The sequence below is a fragment of the Ooceraea biroi genome, chromosome 6 (genome assembly GCF_003672135.1).
Source record: "Ooceraea biroi isolate clonal line C1 chromosome 6, Obir_v5.4, whole genome shotgun sequence".
In the NCBI taxonomy this organism is placed as follows: Eukaryota; Metazoa; Arthropoda; class Insecta; order Hymenoptera; family Formicidae; genus Ooceraea; species Ooceraea biroi.
This window is the reverse complement of record NC_039511.1, coordinates 5798586-5817653: the sequence shown is the minus strand read 5'-3', so window position 1 is coordinate 5817653 and position 19068 is coordinate 5798586. Positions and strand designations below refer to the sequence as shown.

The 19068-nt window shown below is 38.9% G+C and overlaps 1 protein-coding gene and 1 long non-coding RNA gene across 2 annotated transcripts in view; one reads left to right on the top strand and one right to left on the bottom strand.

Annotated features, from left to right (window-relative positions):
• Positions 1 to 1972: 1972 nt before the first annotated feature.
• The window catches only part of LOC105286657 (titin), a 119348-nt gene continuing 102252 nt past the window's right edge, over positions 1973 to 19068 (top strand). The window contains 31 exon segments of the mRNA XM_026970173.1: positions 1973 to 2127; positions 2274 to 2374; positions 2455 to 2664; positions 2775 to 2960; positions 3053 to 3170; positions 3239 to 3480; positions 3568 to 3690; positions 3778 to 3969; positions 4142 to 4350; positions 5758 to 6217; positions 6329 to 6510; positions 6620 to 6770; positions 6970 to 7204; positions 7291 to 7523; positions 9772 to 10002; positions 12203 to 12325; positions 12422 to 12600; positions 12685 to 12932; positions 13073 to 13329; positions 13451 to 13642; positions 13745 to 13927; positions 14198 to 14806; positions 14966 to 15142; positions 15279 to 15462; positions 15642 to 15769; positions 15874 to 16323; positions 16396 to 16762; positions 17343 to 17767; positions 17938 to 18352; positions 18452 to 18754; positions 18877 to 19043. Of these exon segments, the coding sequence (XP_026825974.1) occupies positions 1998 to 2127; positions 2274 to 2374; positions 2455 to 2664; positions 2775 to 2960; positions 3053 to 3170; positions 3239 to 3480; positions 3568 to 3690; positions 3778 to 3969; positions 4142 to 4350; positions 5758 to 6217; positions 6329 to 6510; positions 6620 to 6770; positions 6970 to 7204; positions 7291 to 7523; positions 9772 to 10002; positions 12203 to 12325; positions 12422 to 12600; positions 12685 to 12932; positions 13073 to 13329; positions 13451 to 13642; positions 13745 to 13927; positions 14198 to 14806; positions 14966 to 15142; positions 15279 to 15462; positions 15642 to 15769; positions 15874 to 16323; positions 16396 to 16762; positions 17343 to 17767; positions 17938 to 18352; positions 18452 to 18754; positions 18877 to 19043 (7410 nt within the window). The 5' untranslated portion in view covers positions 1973 to 1997.
• Positions 2116 to 2864, bottom strand: LOC113562071. The gene is made up of 2 exons (XR_003406629.1): positions 2773 to 2864; positions 2116 to 2652 (listed from the first exon to the last, which is right to left on the bottom strand). It is a non-coding gene; the product is annotated as an uncharacterized LOC113562071 (long non-coding RNA).

The following is a 19068-nucleotide window of genomic DNA, read 5'->3' as shown; positions in this document are numbered from 1 at the left end:
CTGATAGATAGAAATCATTAGGACAGCTGATGACACATGTACGTCCACAAAATCGTAATTTTTAATTTTTCAATTTTTTAATTAATGATAAGGGGCGATTTGACGTATTTGTCGACGCTGCACCTGCATTGGCTATTGCTCCCCATGAACCGTGTAACAGATATCTCCGTGACTTCCCGTCAATCACCGTTACTCCTCGGTTAAAATATTTTCACGCATTTTTGTCGAAGCGTGAGATAAGGAGTAGAAAAAATGCGGTTCCGAAGAGATAGGGAGATGAGAGGTAGAGAGGAGTCGTGCGTAAAGGAGGGGGAACACACGGTTAATCGGTGCCAAAGTACCGTTGTATCTGAATGGACCAGAGATGGCTTTCGGTTTTCCTGCAGCCTCCGTCGCAGCTGCAGCAACGCGCTGCACCTACCGCGGCTCGCGCCCGTGCGCGTACCACGCAGATACACGTGCATGCACTTACACGCACGTGACAATTTTTATTCTTTCACTAACGTGGGGCACGTGCCACGGGGACCCGAACAAGACGCGACAGTTCGCTCGTTGCTCACGTGGATACGCAGGTGTAACTCTCTGGAGTTGAAGCAGCTGCTCGCGCTGGCATTCAACGTTTCCGCGATGCATTCGATGTGCACATTATGCCGTGCATTGCGCCCACGTAATGCTCCCTTGTGACACTTTGCGAGTGCTCTGAAATTTTGGGTGCGGCTCGGCATCCCTGGCTCGTGGAAATCGTTATTCTGAACCGGTAAGTGCCATCTCTCTTTCTCTCGAGATACGTTGGATATTATATAGAATTGTAACTAAAGAATTTTCTCAAGCGCAAAATTTCGAAAATAGAAGGTTCTCACTTGATAACAGTACATATTATACATATCTGTTTTTTTGTAAAATTGACATAATATTTACATGTATATTTCGTTTCAATATTGTCTGCCTTGTTGGTCTCAATCTAATTGAGATTTACAATATATAAATGTCATGTATGCCTGTTCTAGAAATCAATTGTCGTTAATTCAATTTTTAACACAGCAATTATAAAGTTTACGTTATAAAATCGATAAAAGTCGATAAAATGCGATCTTTTTCAGATCGGCCTGCTTCGGACTTTGTAGAAGATATTTGAAATGATTTCTTTTTACGACCGGTCACAATAATGCCCACGAATAATCTAAAGACAGCGGATATCTTGGAAGCTTTAGAATCAAAGCTTGCATACATTCCAGGCAGTCGTGATCGCGACGGACGACCCGTGATCGTAATTAATGTTCCACCGGAGCTCGATCCCACGACCAAGCCAAAACTAGAAACGCTTATTGTATATTTCACATTAATTTTCAGGTATAGATTGTCATCCCGTTAGTTCTTTATATAATTTGATGACAATGAAATATATGCCGCGTTAAATCAGTGCATAAATAACGATTTAATATTTATTGATGATCCATTAGCGAGGAGACGAAGGAGAACGGCTTGACCTTAATCGTGGACGCGCGTCGCGGTGCATGGCGTGTAGCTAGATCCTGCATTAGACTATCCACGAATCTCATAGGGTCCACGGCTGTTTCCGTGATTGTGGTACGACCCGACGGTTTCTGGGATAAACGTGTCGATAGTTGCACCAAGTCGCACAAGGAAGGCGAAGTTAGTGAATGACAGTTTAAATAACACATTAATTTAACTTACGCTTTCACGTACATTTCTGTTAGCGATTATTTTATTATTGATAATTGTTCTAGCCAACGTACGTTACTTTGACGAGATTGCATGCTTACATCGACTTTTCTCAGTTACCGTACGAGCTAGCAGGTAATAGGCCGTACAATCACGTTGAATGGATTAAGAAACGTATGGTAAATCGGTTTTTTTTAGTATTACACGTAAGTTAAATCTATGGTACGTATACGTTACGTTAATTCTTAAATTGATTTATTATCTCGTAGAAAATAGAAGATTACAGGAGAGACGCGTTAGAGCTTGTATCAAAAATGTCAAATTTGCATCAAAAATTAAACACGCTCGATGGTATTCGCATGACGCAATCGGACGATGATGTAGAGTCTTATTGGGAAATTGGTACAGAATTATTGTCAACGGCACGTCACATACTGCAATCAGGTTTATCTTCTATGATTGTTTTATTTAAAAATTAAACAAAAATTCGGCTTGCGTTTACAATTAATAAAACATTAAGAATTATTGCGAACAGTAGTACAATATATGAAAATTACGGAAAAAGTAAATTAATCTTATTTGTTTGTTAGGTAGAAATTTAATAAGTTCTCTGAGCAGAGAATCCTCTAAAGATACTTTGGACACTATCAAAGAAATTCATAAACTGCTTGATTCTATCGAATTAACGCAGGTATTTAGAGAAATACATTAATGTAATAATTATTAAAAATCGTTTTATACTCAGTTATAATTTATCGTCTCGTTTTCTAGATGGATATCGAGAATTCCTGGACGGAGATGGAACGGAATCTAGATACCGCTAGAGTAATCGAAGATCTTGAACAAGGTGTATCGAGCGTTACTGACTGGATCCTAGGTCCTGCGGATATGATGCTAAATTCCTGCTATCAAGTTGGCTTCGACGTTTCCTCGTCCGAAGAACTTCGAAGACAGCACGAGAAACTAGAACTTCAATGCCGGGTAAGAGCGTTATGATCAAAATTTGGCTGGTATATCAAAGATAATATTTTGTAATTGTTATTGAATTTAAAAAAAGAACAGTATAGATATAATCGTAATTGTTCTTACAGGAGACCTATGGACGATATGCAGAATTGCTTCATAAGATTGACAGTTTTCCCAAAAGCAGGCTACCTGAAGATTTAAGATCTCAAAGAGACTTTATGGATTTCGTATGCCGTAGTTTTGCTTCGCGACTTGAAAGACGTCGAAATGTTTTAATTACCTCGCAAAGATTCTTCAGACTGGTATCTGAGGTAAGAATCTATCAAATAAATATTAATCAACAAGTAGTTCTTGTTATTGTTAAAAGAGAAAGTAAGAAAAATAATTTTTTTATTGTTTGTAGTACTTCGATAAGACGAGCGAAGTTTTCGATCAGTTAGTCATGGGCGGCAGAAATTACATTAACTTTTCCCAGGCAAGCGTTAAGCTCCTGACATTGGAAAAGAGTCAAGTAACTTTAGGTAATAAAAACGGAAAAAAATTAATATCTATATTTATTCGATTATATCATGGACAAATAATGTTTTAGACACTTTAGAGCGCGAGCTTGTAAAAGAGGGCGAAAAGTTGTCGGACATTCTTTCTATGCCGGTAAAGGATGCACTAGGTCGAGAGGTACTCGTGAATTACAATGAGGACATTATCAATGTAAAAGATATACTAGATGCGACGAATGCCAGGAAGAACATCTTTAACGACAGCGTGGAATTGCAGAAACTGTCGCTGAAACAAGTAGCTCTGATACACATGTACGAGAGCGATGCCGAGCAAGTGAGCAGCAAATAAGATACAAATTATAACATAACGATGAAAATATAATACCGAAAGAGAATTTGCCATGACGGATACGTTTTCCAGGCCGTTAAATGGTTAGACGATTTGTTCAATGTCTTACTCCGAAATCACATGGAAGTTGGATGCAACTCGAAGGAGATACAATCGCAAAAAGAAGAGCACCAATCTTTTCAAGAAACGGCAAAGGTAACCATGATCAGCATAGATAATAATTGCAGCCTCTCCGTTGCATAAAAGAATTATTGGATGCAATGTAGCAATAAACATTTTCAGGGGACTTACGAATATGGTGGTCAACTAGTGAATGGCGCGCGTGTATTGAGATTGTCGTGCAGGATATCTTTGGAAAGCAACGTTAGTCTCTTTTCGAGATTGCGGCAAGCTTGGCGGCAATTCCGATCCGTCAGCCAGGAACAATTAATAAGGCTACGAGTATGCGCCGTCTTTCACAGAAACGTCGAAGATGTATGAATATAAATGAATTATTAATTGAAGCTAATTGTCTTGATAAGCTTAAATGCAAATCATGTTCTCGTGGTTTCGATTTTTCTAAATATAAAATGTGAAATAGCTTGCAATTTAAGAAACAGTGTTTTGAGTATTACATCTTCTATATTTATTATTACTTTGTTTAAAGCACTGCATCAGATTACGAAACTTGATGGAAACAGTGACGGCTCTATATCATATCGCAAAAAATCAAAATGCGACAACAGAGTCGCATATTAAAACAGACATAAGAGACATCCTTGATAATCGGGAGAAGCTTCTATTGGAGGTTGGACGGATGGTGAGATTGGGTCGCCTTCTAAAGACCAGATTGAAAGAACCTCTTGATCACCTACCGTAAGTAAAATGGAATCACATTACATGAGCTTTAATTATGAGATTAGTAGATCTGCTACTTTTAATCTAAAGATTATATAGAGATCTAATTGGTAATTTAAATACATAATTTATAAGTGAGTTAATAAGCCAGGACGAAAATATGTAAAATCGTGGTTTCTTATAAACTGTATAATTTAAAAAAAGGAGCAAGCAAAACAGAGCAACTAGCGAGAGTGGTAATACGTGCAGCACGCCTACGTGTTTAACAGAGACGTGTGTCAGTCCATGGCCGACTCTCGTTGAGATAGCTCCTATAATCTAGAACCGGTGCATGTAAGTCTGTTGCAATAAAATAACGCAGATCGTATAACGCTTTCATTCGATTAAATGTTTACTTACGGATTATCTTTCAGTTTTTATTTTACATGCTCACCTTCATTCCAGTTTAATCAGTTTCTCTTCTTAGTTTTATTTTAGTGTTGTGACAGATATCCTTAGTTGACAGATGAATGTCTACAAACCTTTACTTTGTAGCAGAACATTATTCGATGGTCTTCTTTTAAGGGTGTACTTTATAACAAAATTGCTTTAACAGTCTCATTAGCGTTTTTTAACATTGAATAGGCACGTATCGAAAATTGTTATAATGGTCATGGATAACGAAACATCGTGCTCCACAATTCATTGGCTCCGTTCCACGGTCACACAGCAACTTAAAACTCGACTGGTAACGCAAATCTCGCCTCGATAATATTTTGGTGGACGGGCCTGCGTCTTGGGGGATCGTCCATCGTATTGCATCACGATGATTATTTCTGGCATGTCCACGACAATAATAAAAAAAATATTTAAAAAGATCTTATAATATTTTTGAAAATATTTGAATAACAATCTTCTTTTAGAATTTTTGCGATTTAATATGCTAATCGATTGCGACACTTTGAAATGCATGCTCTAGAAGCATTCAAATTAGAACGTTGCCCCAAATCATAAAGGCCATTCAATGGCATACCTTTAATACACTGTCAATTATCGATTGTCCAATTCACTTTGCAATTTTTATGTTTCCTTAAGTATCATCTTTCGTAAGCTAATTCCGTTTGATCGTTCTCTAACTTTTTAAACTGCATCTAAATCGTAGAAAAAAATAATCGAGAAAAAAGAATAAGTATCATGAATTTGTTACGTATTTCTGCGATTAAATGAAAGAGTTTGTATAGTGGAATAACCTTTCGTATCTAAAATTATTTTGTGCAATGCGAATAAAATTACGAGAAAAGTAAAATAGTGAAAGAAAGTAGTGTTACCGTACGCAGCTGATAGAACTCACTGAAACCATAGGCGCCAAGCTGCGTTCGAAGATTTCTAGTCCAGAAAACATCTATTTATAGAGTATCGATCCGGCTAACAAATTCGCTTCTCTAGGATGTCCGAGGCCGAAGATGCTTCGATCCTCGGCAGTAACCTGACGGCAGTGGAAGCTATCTCGGCGAAATTGGCGGAAGTTACGCGTCTCGCGGAAAAACTGGACGCGAGACTGTACGAAGCTGGAGCTAGAACTCGACCTACCGCCGTGACATCCTCCACTTCATCCTTGCTGTCTATGTCCGCCACGTCGTCGTCAGGCGCGCCCACCCGTGCGATTTCCAGCGTACCGATCGCACCGACATCAATTATGACAACCTCGTCCGTATCCGCAACCGCTCAAACACGTCAAACGTCTTCCGAAATTGCACCCGCAGTAATCAAGTTCGATGTAGCTAAATCTGATACTGCCACGACGACGAAAAAATCCGACGACACTTCGCCTCGTACTCCTTCACATTCCGTGGAACATGTTGAAACATTGAGTAAAGATTCGAGTAAGGAAACGCCTGTCAATAAGGTAAATTAAATTAACATTTCAATATCGGTACAAGCTTTAAAATATCTATGTAAAATATAATTAAAGAAGATAAGTGAGATTATAGTTATAATCTGTTTCTATTTTTCGTAGGAGATTGTGGAACATCCTCGTAGCGAAAGTGCAGCAGAAGAACACAATGTGGAAGCTTATACAACGGCGACTGAATGCTCAGCAACTCCACCGCGTTCTAGAAGTGAATCTTTCGTAACATCACCGGAATGTGAAGATCTTGCTACGACAATCGCAGTGCCCTCGTGTTCTGGTTCCACTTGGTATCTATACAAATGTTTCATTTATTTACTTACGAATAATCAAACAAGACTCAGGCATCCACTCTTCAACGACGTCTTTCATCAGCTTTAAATATTTTAACGTTCACAGGGCCACTGAAACGCCTAAACTAACAACTACAACTGTACCTCTGGCTTCTGCTTCAGACGACGGAAAGCAAAAAGTTACCGATACAGTTACTTCCACTATTACCGAAATAAAACCAATGACACGGATTAAAACGATGGACAAAATTACTGATGTATGTCACACCAGTTGATTAGCAAACCATCTGTCGACAGAAAATATTATTTTTCGAAAGTATTACATCGCTTTTTATTTAATTTTGCAATGATTTTGGAAAATAATATTTTCAAAGAATGTTATATTTATCATTTTGCAAGAATCATGGAAAATTATTTATTTTATTTGTAACTGCGAATTATTTGATTTTTCAACAGGAAAGATCAGGTAGAATCATGAAAGAAGTTACCGAAACAACTGTTTTACGTGTTTCGCACAATATTCGTTTAGATGTAGCCTCTTATAATGTAACGTCGAATACTGTGCACGATCGTCGGCAACACATTGATGCGAAAGATATTCGAAATGTGGAACGTGTGCTGCCAGTGGAATCTTCCGATAAAACGAATGGCCTTCACGATTCTGAGAGAGATCTTGATTTGTCTCCGTTCAGTCAGTATTTTATTTTAACAATTTCTTTCACACGATGATGTAAACTTATTATTTATTTCTGGCTTATTATTGATTTTTTTTTATAGAAGAATCTGAGAAATACATCGGCAAATATCCAAAAGAAGCGCAGTTGGACCAAAGTATTACAACGAAGCTCACAAAGATTCGCGAACATACACTGAGCGATGGTTCGCATTCCAATTTGAAAGAAGGTATATCAGACTTTTCGCGGCATCACGAGGATAGCGGAATTGAAATGTCGCCGATGAAGAAGGATGATAATTTGGAAGGCGAAGACTTTCTTGAGAGAGCGAGGAAGGTCAGTACGATCGATAGTGGAATTTACTGTTTGACAGCTTTGTTCATGAAGCTACAAGGGTTTTGACTGATGATTAGCCATTTAAATTTATTGTACTCCATTAACAAGAGCTAGATATGTGCTTGGTGTGATTTGCATTGATTTGAATCTTTTTCTCAAACTTTATCAGTTATTAAAATACAACTATAATCTTCGCGTGTTTAACGCTTACAGTCCAAAATTATTTGCAGCTTTGACAGGGATGAATTTTGTCTCAAAGGTTTGCTGAATAAACATTACCAAACCTAGCTCTGCATGACTACGGAAGAGAGGCATTTGTGTATGGATCCACGGTTTACGTTTCCGCATTCGCATCTCGCGCATCACGTACCTTCGACAGAATTGACGAAAGAATCAAGAAAAGACAATATTGTTAATTATTGTTAATTAATTGCACACATTTGTATCTTCGTCACGAATCGAAGTGTAATATGCATCAAATATGCTCCCGCAGATTTCTTTCGCTGTGTATTGCATGACTGCATTATTTGTTGTTTCTTTATAAATAAATATATGTTTGAGAAAGAAACTCTGGTAAACCTCAGCAACATGTAAGTACCCATTTAACATATACCGGGTGGGCATTCGTTACTCGCGAGGCGGCCTTCTTTCGCTTATAATCGCTCCACTTTCGTTGGACGGCGCCGCGCAGCTCGTGCTTCGTAGCTCGTGCTTGACGAGCGCGTGAAGGTGAGCGGGAGGTGGCCGGCCGGAGGCTGGCCGGAGGCCGGAGGACGTGCCGCGCCATGCCGGTTCAGTCTTGGTTCGGCTGGTTACTGCAACCGATCGGCTGGTGACGTGATACACCCGTGACATGTGTCACGCGAGTGTTACTGCCGTTGTTGTCGTTGTTACTGCTATTAACGTCGTCTGAACGCGAATTGATTTTAGGCGGTTGCCGCATCGTGCCAAGTTCGTATTACGAGGAAAACAGGCGTTTTCCAATATCCACGGAGTCGTTTTCTCTGATAAAATACGGTGCATCGCGTGAGAAGTATCTTGCAATGCCACTTGTAAAAAACTAGGAGTTTTTAAGAAATCGAACCGCGAAATCGCGTCTGTCTTTTTTAATTAAACTGTGAACTATCGGTTCTGTGTCGAACATTTTCATTCATTTAAATTAAAAAAAAACGAATAACGTACAATAATGTCACATAACAGCGTAATACATATTAATAGCACGGATATTTTGGACATTAATCGGAGGGTTCCTGTGATGCAAAGTCGGTTGAATCACCTGCGAATAATTGAGTAATCCTCTGACGTAATGGGGAGAATGCAGAATTTATTCACTGAAGGACAATTACGATAGTTTTTTGAACTATGTAAAAGTTTCTTTGCGACACGGTGTACTCATCGACTTACCGGATCATCTTCGGTCGTGGTTTTCACCGTAATGTACCTTTCGTTGAAAGAACGCTACCAGTCAGTCCGGTTTTATTCTACCATTTGTTCGTCCCTGTAGATGACGTCATCGTATAAAGATATCTATATAAAGTATAAACACATCGACGTTAAATCCAAAAAATGTGGGCATTTCAGCACGCAATCATATATTGCTTTAAATAATTGTAACTGTAAATAAATAAATAATTTCTAAAAATGTTCTTGTTACTTCACGCGACAGAAATATCTCAATGCGAACGACGAGATATAAATCTCTCATATCTTTTATGAAATCGCTGCGCATTAAACAAGGCGAGCAATAAAGAATTATTTAATCGTGAGAAGATAAATTTCTTTCAGAAGGTTGTCTCTCTAAAGTTAGTTCGTCGTATGACAGACGCAATCGTTGCTTGTCGTACAGCCACAGAATTTTCGTACCAGTCGCGCCTCTGGCAGAGTGCCAAAAATAACGTCAATCAGGGAAGACAACCGCGCCAACTGGAGAATATAATTTTTATACAGACAGCATTTATCCTTGTCTCAAAGATCTTTGAGAATATCGATGAGCAAGATGTTTTGTCGCGTTTTAAATCGACGTACGTCACTGTGATATATTTAGCGCCAGGCGTTGAAATCACTGTCCAGCCGAAACGCATGATATCACCACGCCGTGCAATATCGTCTGAATTTTTTAGCCACCTGCCTGCCATCCGCATTGCTCAGCTTGTGGTACAGCACGCGTCGACGCTCGACGACCGTATAATTTTATCACGTAATCATGCCGCGAACGTAACCGGCAATCGCCTAATCGATTGATGCTCAGATCTGAAACGCTTTGATTATCGCACGAAAGATAAAACTGACGACGATGATGGTGGACGGTCCCGACATGATGGAGGAATACGCGCATCCCGAAGAATCCGGTGAAACGAATTCAGGAATGGTGATGCAGAGAGATGTGAATACGCCGCAACAAATCACTCCTCCGACTACCACTATAAGCACCATAGCCGTACAGAGCGGAGAGACGCGTGTAGTAATCGCCCTACTTCAAGTAAGGAACACCGTGCTGCCGCTTAATCGACAATTATTTATGCTTTTTGTTGTTACAGTTATGATCCCGTTATTTAACGCAAGCGATCTTGATTGATTTTTAAGTAACTTTAATTAATTTTAAGAGGATCCGAAATATTATTTTGATTAATGAGTTTAACATAAGATGCAACTGTTTCGTCTAAATGATTCCCGGTAAAGGATAATTTCGCCGTCGCGATCTTGTACGTAACACTATGGTGTAGATATTTCGGGACTCGGTTGCTTCGGTCTATAGCTATTTCCGAGTCCTCTCGAAACCGTAAGCGTTTTAGGTATCTGCGGAGCAAAACGAGTCTCCCGAAACTCCACGAAGGATAAATTTAACCGCTAGGTACAGTAACTCCCATTACACGCCACCATGATCAGATACACCCATCTCACACTACGTTACGTTAGATTCCCTAGTACTTAGGATCACGATCGCGCGATCCGCGCGAGCTACATTCAAGCATTTCGCTGCCACATACAAATTTCGATTTTTATTGCTTCGTACATTTTCCGGATTATGGAGAAGAAGAAGAAGACTGCAATGCGAGGCATCCGTTGTGCGCGTTTTCCGCAGAATTACATTTTTCGTGTAATAATCACATACATACACAATTTCATAATTATTGCGAATTATTTGCCTGAATTTTTCTAACAGCCTAAATTGTATTGAACTCGTAACTGATCTCACAAGCAGATAAGTAGGCTGCTAAGTCCGTATCGAACCACGAAGAATCTTTTGTGGCAGGGATCCGCGCACTCTCATATAATCTAACAAACCGGTATTATGCGAGACGGCTTGGGGCAGCCCGGGCCCAATCGGACCCGACTTAGTGGCGAACGCGAAAGGAACGATTCTTTCTTTTACCATAGCTCTGCCCATATCGCACCTATCTATGATCTAGCGACGCTGATTCCTATGACCGAAAATGAAAGGAATATCTAATAGAATTTTTATGAACACGTGGGATACCTATGTGCAACTAGCCCCTGAAACTTTGTAAACATTTCTACTACACGCACGTTTGCAGTGTTCTGTTTATTAAATTTATACGAACGATATGATCAATTTGATTATCTTCATCCTTGGATACCTTCTTCTACCTGAAGCTGCAGAGTTTATGTCTTTTACTTGACCGTGCTGCCTAGCCCAATTTCAAGTACCCAAATATGGCTATGTTTGGTCACGCCAGTCGTTTCACCGTGCGCGCAAAGTTTCTTCTCGTATGTACACGTGACTTTGTGGAATTCAATTTGAGCCGCTGCCCGTAAGGTTCGCTTTCACTTTGACAGCATCACGGACCGCATTTTTCTACATGATCTATGTCACATAATGCATTTCGCGCGTTTTCAGGAAATGTCAAGCACTCGCTAATTGCCCCTTTCGATCACTCCGATCCAATAATCTTTGAGCTAATATGTCATAAAAAAACTCTGTACCTTTGTGTACGCGTATTAAAAAGAAAACAATCAATTTTATAGCCGACATATGGCGATACGAGGAGAGAGGACTGGTCAATCCAAACGTGGATATTCGGCAGTCTGCCAAAGATGAAAATGGAAACATATCTTGCTCCTTTCTGTGGCCCAACCTCATGAGGTCGATGAACTGAGGGCCGATCTCCGTCTTTTCTGTCTCTCTTCTCATTTCATTTTTTCTATCTTCCTTCTTTAATATTGCTAGAGGGGAAAAGACTTCAGTCGGGTCTGTGTGAATTTGATCTACGAGATCATATATAAGTCGCTGCTAGGTGGTCCGAAAATTTATGAGGATTGAAATCAGCTTTCATCTGGTGACTCTCTATCATAAAGATTTTTTAAGATTTTTTGTTATATTATATAATTGAATAATTGAAATATTAAAAATAAGATTCTAATTCGAATAATTGGTTGCCCCAATAATGTAACAACGATAAATACGAATGTATTTAACTTTAGTAATGTACTAACATATTATACAATAACATGTAACATAATAATTCTTTATAATAATTTAATAATAATCTATAAAGTGAATAATATAATCTATAGCCGACAAAAATTGCGGAGCATAATCATATCTTATTTCTTTCTTATATATTACATACATACATTCGAATTTAATCTCTGTTATATCATTTGTGCTACGGAAAGACCATCGGTTTTATTACATCATTTCGTAATCGTTTGTCCAGAGTGGCGAATGGCTAAAGCTGAAAATACTCGAGCTGCAACCAGAACTAACAAAACTTGGTGCTTCTGTAAAAGAAGCCACGGAACTTTCGAACGCGCACGACCAAGTATTACTTCGATTGCAGGTAAAATTAAATAAATTAAAGTTTATATAAAAATTGCACTAAATATAATCGAACAGATCATTTGAAGATTCTTAATAAACATTTTTCTATGGCCAGAATAAGCAGAGTCCGGTGGAAGAATTATTGCGGCAAGCTGATCAATTGATTGCAACCCAAAAACCCAGAGCGGAAGTGTACACGGCCATGGCGGAAACGTTGGGTCAAGCGTGGCGCGATGTAAACCAGCTTCTAGAACGTCGTAAAGAGATACTCGACCGAAACGTGTTATTTCAATGGTACAACTGAACGCGTAACTAATTATTCCCATGTATGATTCTCACATTGCATCAATCGTCTGACAAACATCACCTTCTTTACAGCCGTGCGGCCCAATGCAGGGAAAGCATGGAGGCACTAGAAATGGCATGTAATGACACGTTACTGCCGATCGAAATCGAAGCAGTAAAAGATTTTCTGTCGAAGATTCAGGATCTCCGCAAAGATATGTTGGAGGCGCTGATGGGTGCACTGCGGGAGGGCAAGACATTGTTGGATGGACTTAAGGAACTGGCAAATGAAGGGACTTTAGACTCCAGGCCGGATAGAATCAAAGATGAAGCTAATCACGGTGTGTTCCACGTTTATTCGAAACCTACGAATAATTAAATCGGCTCGCTTTTCATCGTAAATCTAGAATTAGTAAGATATTATAATTACAATATTAGAATTACATAGAATTATAATTAGGATATTATTATATTTCCTTAGCTGTATTAAAAGTTGAAAAGTGGTTGGAAGAGCTTCATGATAGAAGGCGCCTCATCGAGGCGTCTTTCCGCAGTAGAAAGACTCAATTGGAGCAATGTCTTGCTCTCGCGTTACTCGCAACCGATCTTCGTGATCTCGAGGAGATTCTCAACGACAGGATCTCTGCGTTAGCAGCCAGTTGTGATCAGCTGGGAGATTCTGCATCGAGCGTAGAGCTGCTTCTCTTTTCATTGAAGAACTTGCAAGCCGAAGCGAAGGTACGAATTTACAAAAATATCAGTTTGTTTGTTGGAGTAATTATATTATCTATACGATCTCATTGTATGTGTGTATAATGAGTATTATGTTTATGTTTTTATCATTACTGTTGCTCTTCAGGAGTTTCAAGACAGAGCTATTAAAATAACTAAATCGACCGAACGACTAGTGTCATCCGGACACTTTGCTGGCGAACAAGCGATCGAACAGGCGTACGCGATTCTTAACGCCGCCGCCAATTACATCAACGACTTGGATCAGTACAATATAGTGTTGAATAGAGCAATATCTTTCTTCGATTCTGCACGATCAGTGAGTATCTTCAAAGTCTGAAGGTGCTAGACGGTTTTCCAATCGCTGAAAGTCTTGTATGTTTTAAATTTAATCGTTAATATTATTATGCGATGTACACAGACTATCACAAAACTCGATCAGTTGGAAATTCAGTTAATGACGACGGAGCATCCTCCTTATTCTACGCGATTGGCACGTTTCCACGCGCAAACTGTGACGACGATAGAAGACGTGACTTCAATGCCTTTATCGGAAGGATACGCGCTGCTGGATATCACGGGAAGAGGAGCGCCTGGTGCCGAGGTCAGATCAAATGATAATTACTCGTTGTACCTTTATTATCGCGCATTATGCGGCAAGGTGTCAATGAGAGAGATTTGCTTTTGTTGCTGTAAGACAATCGAATTATTGCAGATATACAATTATGAATTGCTCGTATATTAATTTCGTTCGTATAATTAATATTACGTAAAATTTTTGCATTATTTACTGTGACGTTTCATTTAAAAATGGACTAAGATAAGATGCATGAATTGATTTATAACTAATAACAAATGTGTGTATCATGTGCAGGGTGTAAGAAATACTGTGGAAGAATTGGAGAATCGCAAGATTCGGTTGATCGAAAAGTGCACAGCTCACAAAGAAGAGAATCTGGAGATTTCAAGAATACTTGCTGCATTTATAGATAAGCACGACGCATTACGAGCTTGGCTGACTAGCATCGCGGAAGCTTTTCTTCAGGGCCATCAAGATATGGGAAGTGATCTAGCAATGGCATGCGATTTTCGTCGAGTTCACTCTCAATTGTTAACCGATCTGGAGAAGAAGAATATTGAAGTGGATCATTTGGAATTAGAAATTCTTCCAATCGTTGGGCGTCTAGACGAATCACAAAGATACGAATTGCAATCAAAAATCAAAAAACTTGAGGACGAGTGGACAAAAACAAAGATTACAGTGGCGAAAAGGATCGAATTGGGCACGATTTATATACAGTTTCACGAGATCGTCGAGGAATTGAACACTGAAATGGATTCTATTGATAACGAACTGAAAAAATGCGAGGGTGCGTTAGATGAAGCTAAGATTAACGATGTGGAAAGAAGATGGAAATCCCTTGAACCTCTTTATAAGAAACTCGATAATCGTGCAAAAGCGTTTCTCGATGAAACAAGCAACGTAAGCAATTTACAAAATATTTAGATTAAAAAACAAGATTAACGTTATTAACTGGATAAAATTTTGAAACATACAAAATTGCATTTACACATTTCCTTTTTTTAAACACATTTATATTTATTTTATTTATACAATTTTTGCATCGCGTTTTCTTTATAGGTTGATGATTCTTATCTCAACGTATCGCGAGCTTGCCTGTGTGTTCAGACTCTTTTAGAAAAGTTTGCCAATCGGCAATTGGTTGTGATGGAATCATGGGAAAAATGGCAAACTACTATTGAAATTACAAGACAAAGGCGAATTGAATGCGAGCGCAAAATTGAAGAAAGCAGAAAAGTGAGTTGTCCAATCTATATTTCAAAGTCACTTTTCTTTTGCAATTTTGAAATTTACATAATGTTAGATTTAACATATACAGCAAAGTTTGCTCATTTAAAATAATTTGTATAATTTGTTATTTATTCTATCACAGACATTAGCATGGACTTCACAATTCGATGCAACGCTATATCCAATTATAACATCGCGATCTTCGAGAATAATCGATATTTTAGATAATTTGGAAGATGTACAATTACGAGTCCTACCTGAATTGAACAGAGCTATCCAGGAATTGGATTCTAGACTCAAGAGTATTCACACATTTGTTGAAAGAGGTAATTATTTCAATTATGTTTAGTTTGAATTATATTAGGTGTGTGCAAAAGTTTGATTCTTTTTTCGCACGTTTTTACTTTTGACGTACAATAAACTCTATATGCAACACAATTCAATCATCAAAATATTTAACCATAAAACTTTATAATTAAGTTAAATAATTAAATAATTAAATCAGGTGAAGTTAAAGCAGCTGAACAGATCTCCAACAGACTCGAGCAGATGTATGAAAAGATGAACAGTGTCGCCAAAGATTACAATGCATTGCTAGAGTCTTTGATTTCCATCTTTAAAAATCTCGAAGAGGTAAGATACGCTATCAAATATATTAAACAGATATTTTAGATTCATGTATTTACACATTTACTCACTTGAAATATGGAAATTATTCTTTAATTGTTATTTTTAAGATTGAACATAAAATTGATCGAGCAAAACAAGAGGCTGGACGAGTATCGAGTTTTACAAAACTAATCGATGTGGATGGCGCGTTAAAAGAGATCGACATATTGAAGGCGTCTATTATAGGATCCTTACAACGTGTACGTTCGAAATCTGATGAAATAATCAGTAATATTAGACTACAGGAGCCGCTAGAAGCAGCGGCACAAGATGTGGAGAAACTAAAGCGCGCGATAGATTCTGTGATCATCGAGATCGAATTGCTTCAAACGGAAACGTATAACTGTCTCGAGAAACATCGACAACTTTGCATCTTTAGAGAGGATCTTGAAAGAATCAATTCAGAATTACGAGACTTGAACGAACAGCTGAAAAACATGGATGGAAGAATCGGTGATAATTTGTCGGCATCGAAAGCGACATTGGTTGCCTTCGAACAATTCGAACATACTATAACGGTAAGATTATTTCGGAAAAATAAAATCATCTCTTTTTGAAAAGTTCTTTTTCTAACTTATATTCGTCATTAGATTTTGGAAGAGAGAATCGAGTCTTTCATAAGGAAAACAGAAGAGACAATCGTTCCATTAACGCCACAAGTGACGGACGAGATCTCGTCCCTACGAAATAGATGGAGCGATCTAAGAAATCGCGTTAGAGACACCAAGAAAAGAATGAATTTGAGCATCAATTATTTCAAGCTTCTGGAGGAAGCTAAGCAATGGTATAGGGAGGGTAGCAAACTTCTGGTGATTATCGCACGTAAAGCTACAACCGTGAAAGCACCTGAGGAAGCTACCGATTTGCTCCGAGAGATTGATGCTTACATAAAGCCAGGCGAGGAGCAGCAGGAAAAGAGAATTGAGAAGCTCAAAGAACTATCGACGATAGTTTTCGGTAAGCTTATAAATTATACGTATATATACTGACTTTAAGGCTTTCACGGCTATTACTCACGTCAATACTGATGGCTTCCGGATAGATATCGCGTTCCATGACAGATGATGCCGACGTTTCGCAGACATTGCAGTCCGCATCATCAGGGCTGAGCTCCGATACTGAGCTCCCTTGGTTTGCAATAGTCCTTACATATCCACAGTAATTAATCGATTAAAAAACAAATCCGAATGCAATTTAACGAAAATTCGGAGAAGAATCTTTTCTCGAACTCGGAAAAGACAAACGTTGATCGAATCGATTAATCGATTACTCGATTACTGTGGATATATAGGAACTAGTATTGCAAACCAAGGGGGGCTCAGTGCTCAGTATCGGAGCTCAGCCCTAATGATGCGGATTGCAATGTTTGAGCAACGTCGGCACCAAGTTGTCATGGAACGCGGTATCTATCCGGAAGCTATCAGTACTGATATACGTACATATACTTACATATGCTGTTATATGTAAAATTATATATATATATATATATATATATATGCAAGCATGTAAAACTATTCGCTTGCAACATGATATTCAGGTACCGACAGACTTCCACAATTCAACGAGGTGGTAGTAGAGAATCGACAAATGCTGGATTCCTTCGCAGTTGTCTCTTCCGAATTGCGTACGCTGAGCCAAAACTTGCAGAATGCCGAGGATCTTCGGGAGAAATTGCGGATCGAGAAATTAGAAGCTGACAGGAAGCTAGAAGCTGCCAAGATTGAGATGGCGGCGGCAGAGGCTGCCAGGGCGGAGGCAGAGAACGCGAGAAAACTTGCGGAACGACTTGCGGCCGAAACCTTGGACAAAGCAGCGATAGAGGCACAGAAATTAAAAGAGAAGAAAGCGCAAGAGATTCCTCCTCCTGTCTCTCACTCCGTGTCCGCTCAAACTGAAGAGAGAGTAGTTGAAGAAACGGTTACCTCTTCCATGACAACAAAAGAGATTCATATTCTTCAGAAGGTACTATAAATAATTATAATTCCAAACAAATATCAAATTTGAATTATTTAATAATTTAGGAAAATGACATTTACAACAAATAGACAATTTGCTACAGATTGTAAATATTTGTTACCACTTTTTAATCTCAAAATTTTGCAATTTATTTAGTAACAATTCATATTTATTAGATGGAAGTGGAGAAAAGTGTTCCAATCGTTGAAAAGGAAGCCAGTCCACCAAGAAAACTTATGTCCGAAGAGACACGTGAAATATTGCACGATAAGGAGTACATTAAAGATGCACAAGAAGATAAACTCCTTTTATTGGCTCCGGAATTCACAGTTCCTTTAAGCGATGTGACAATCCAAGAAGGCAAAGAATTCAATTTCGAATGCCATTTGGTTGGTCAGCCGACGCCGGAAATAGTATGGTACAAAGACGGGATATCGATTTTAAACAATCCAGACTATCTAACAACTTACGCGAACGGCGTATGTACTTTGAAGATAGAAGAGACATTTGCTGAGGATTCTGCCAAGTATACTTGTCGCGCATTTAACATTGTTGGCTCTGCCGGGACTTCAGCTACTCTTTCCGTCAAAGGTAATTTGATCTATGTGGCGCTTTGCATCTATTTAATCAGCACTACGTATTGTAATAATGACTAAAGTGACTAATCACGTCCGGAATTTTTTAATGCAGAAACTGTCACGGAGGAACAGCCGAGCGCCCCAGTTTTCGTGAAGGAATTACAACCCTCGTCCATAAGGGAAGGGTCTTCACATAGATTAGAGTGCACAGTCGAGGGAAACCCTCTTCCAACGGTGCAGTGGTACAAAAATGACACCAATATTGACAATTCGCCAGATTACGTTATTACTTTTAACAATGGAGAAGCCGTTCTCAAGTTCGACGAAGTCTTTCTAGAGGATAAAGCCGTATACACTTGCAAAGCGACAAATCAATGGGGACAATCATCTACATCCGCTTCTCTTGATGTGAAACGTAAGACCACAAGACTACTTCGTCATTAACGGGCGCATCATTAAAATTGCGTGTTGCTTCTTTTACTTATCTCGATATCAATGATGCTTATATATTATAGCTTATATCGATATTGATTTCAGCCGCACAAATCACCTCAAAGAAACCATATTTCGTGGCACCATTGTCAAATGCAATGGCCAGAGCAGGGCAAAAAGTGAAATTAGAATGCGAAGCTGGCGGAAATCCTATTCCCAAATTAATTTGGACTCACGACGGAAAGCCGATAGAGGAAACCAAATATCATCAAGTAAGACGTGATATGCTCGCTTTCG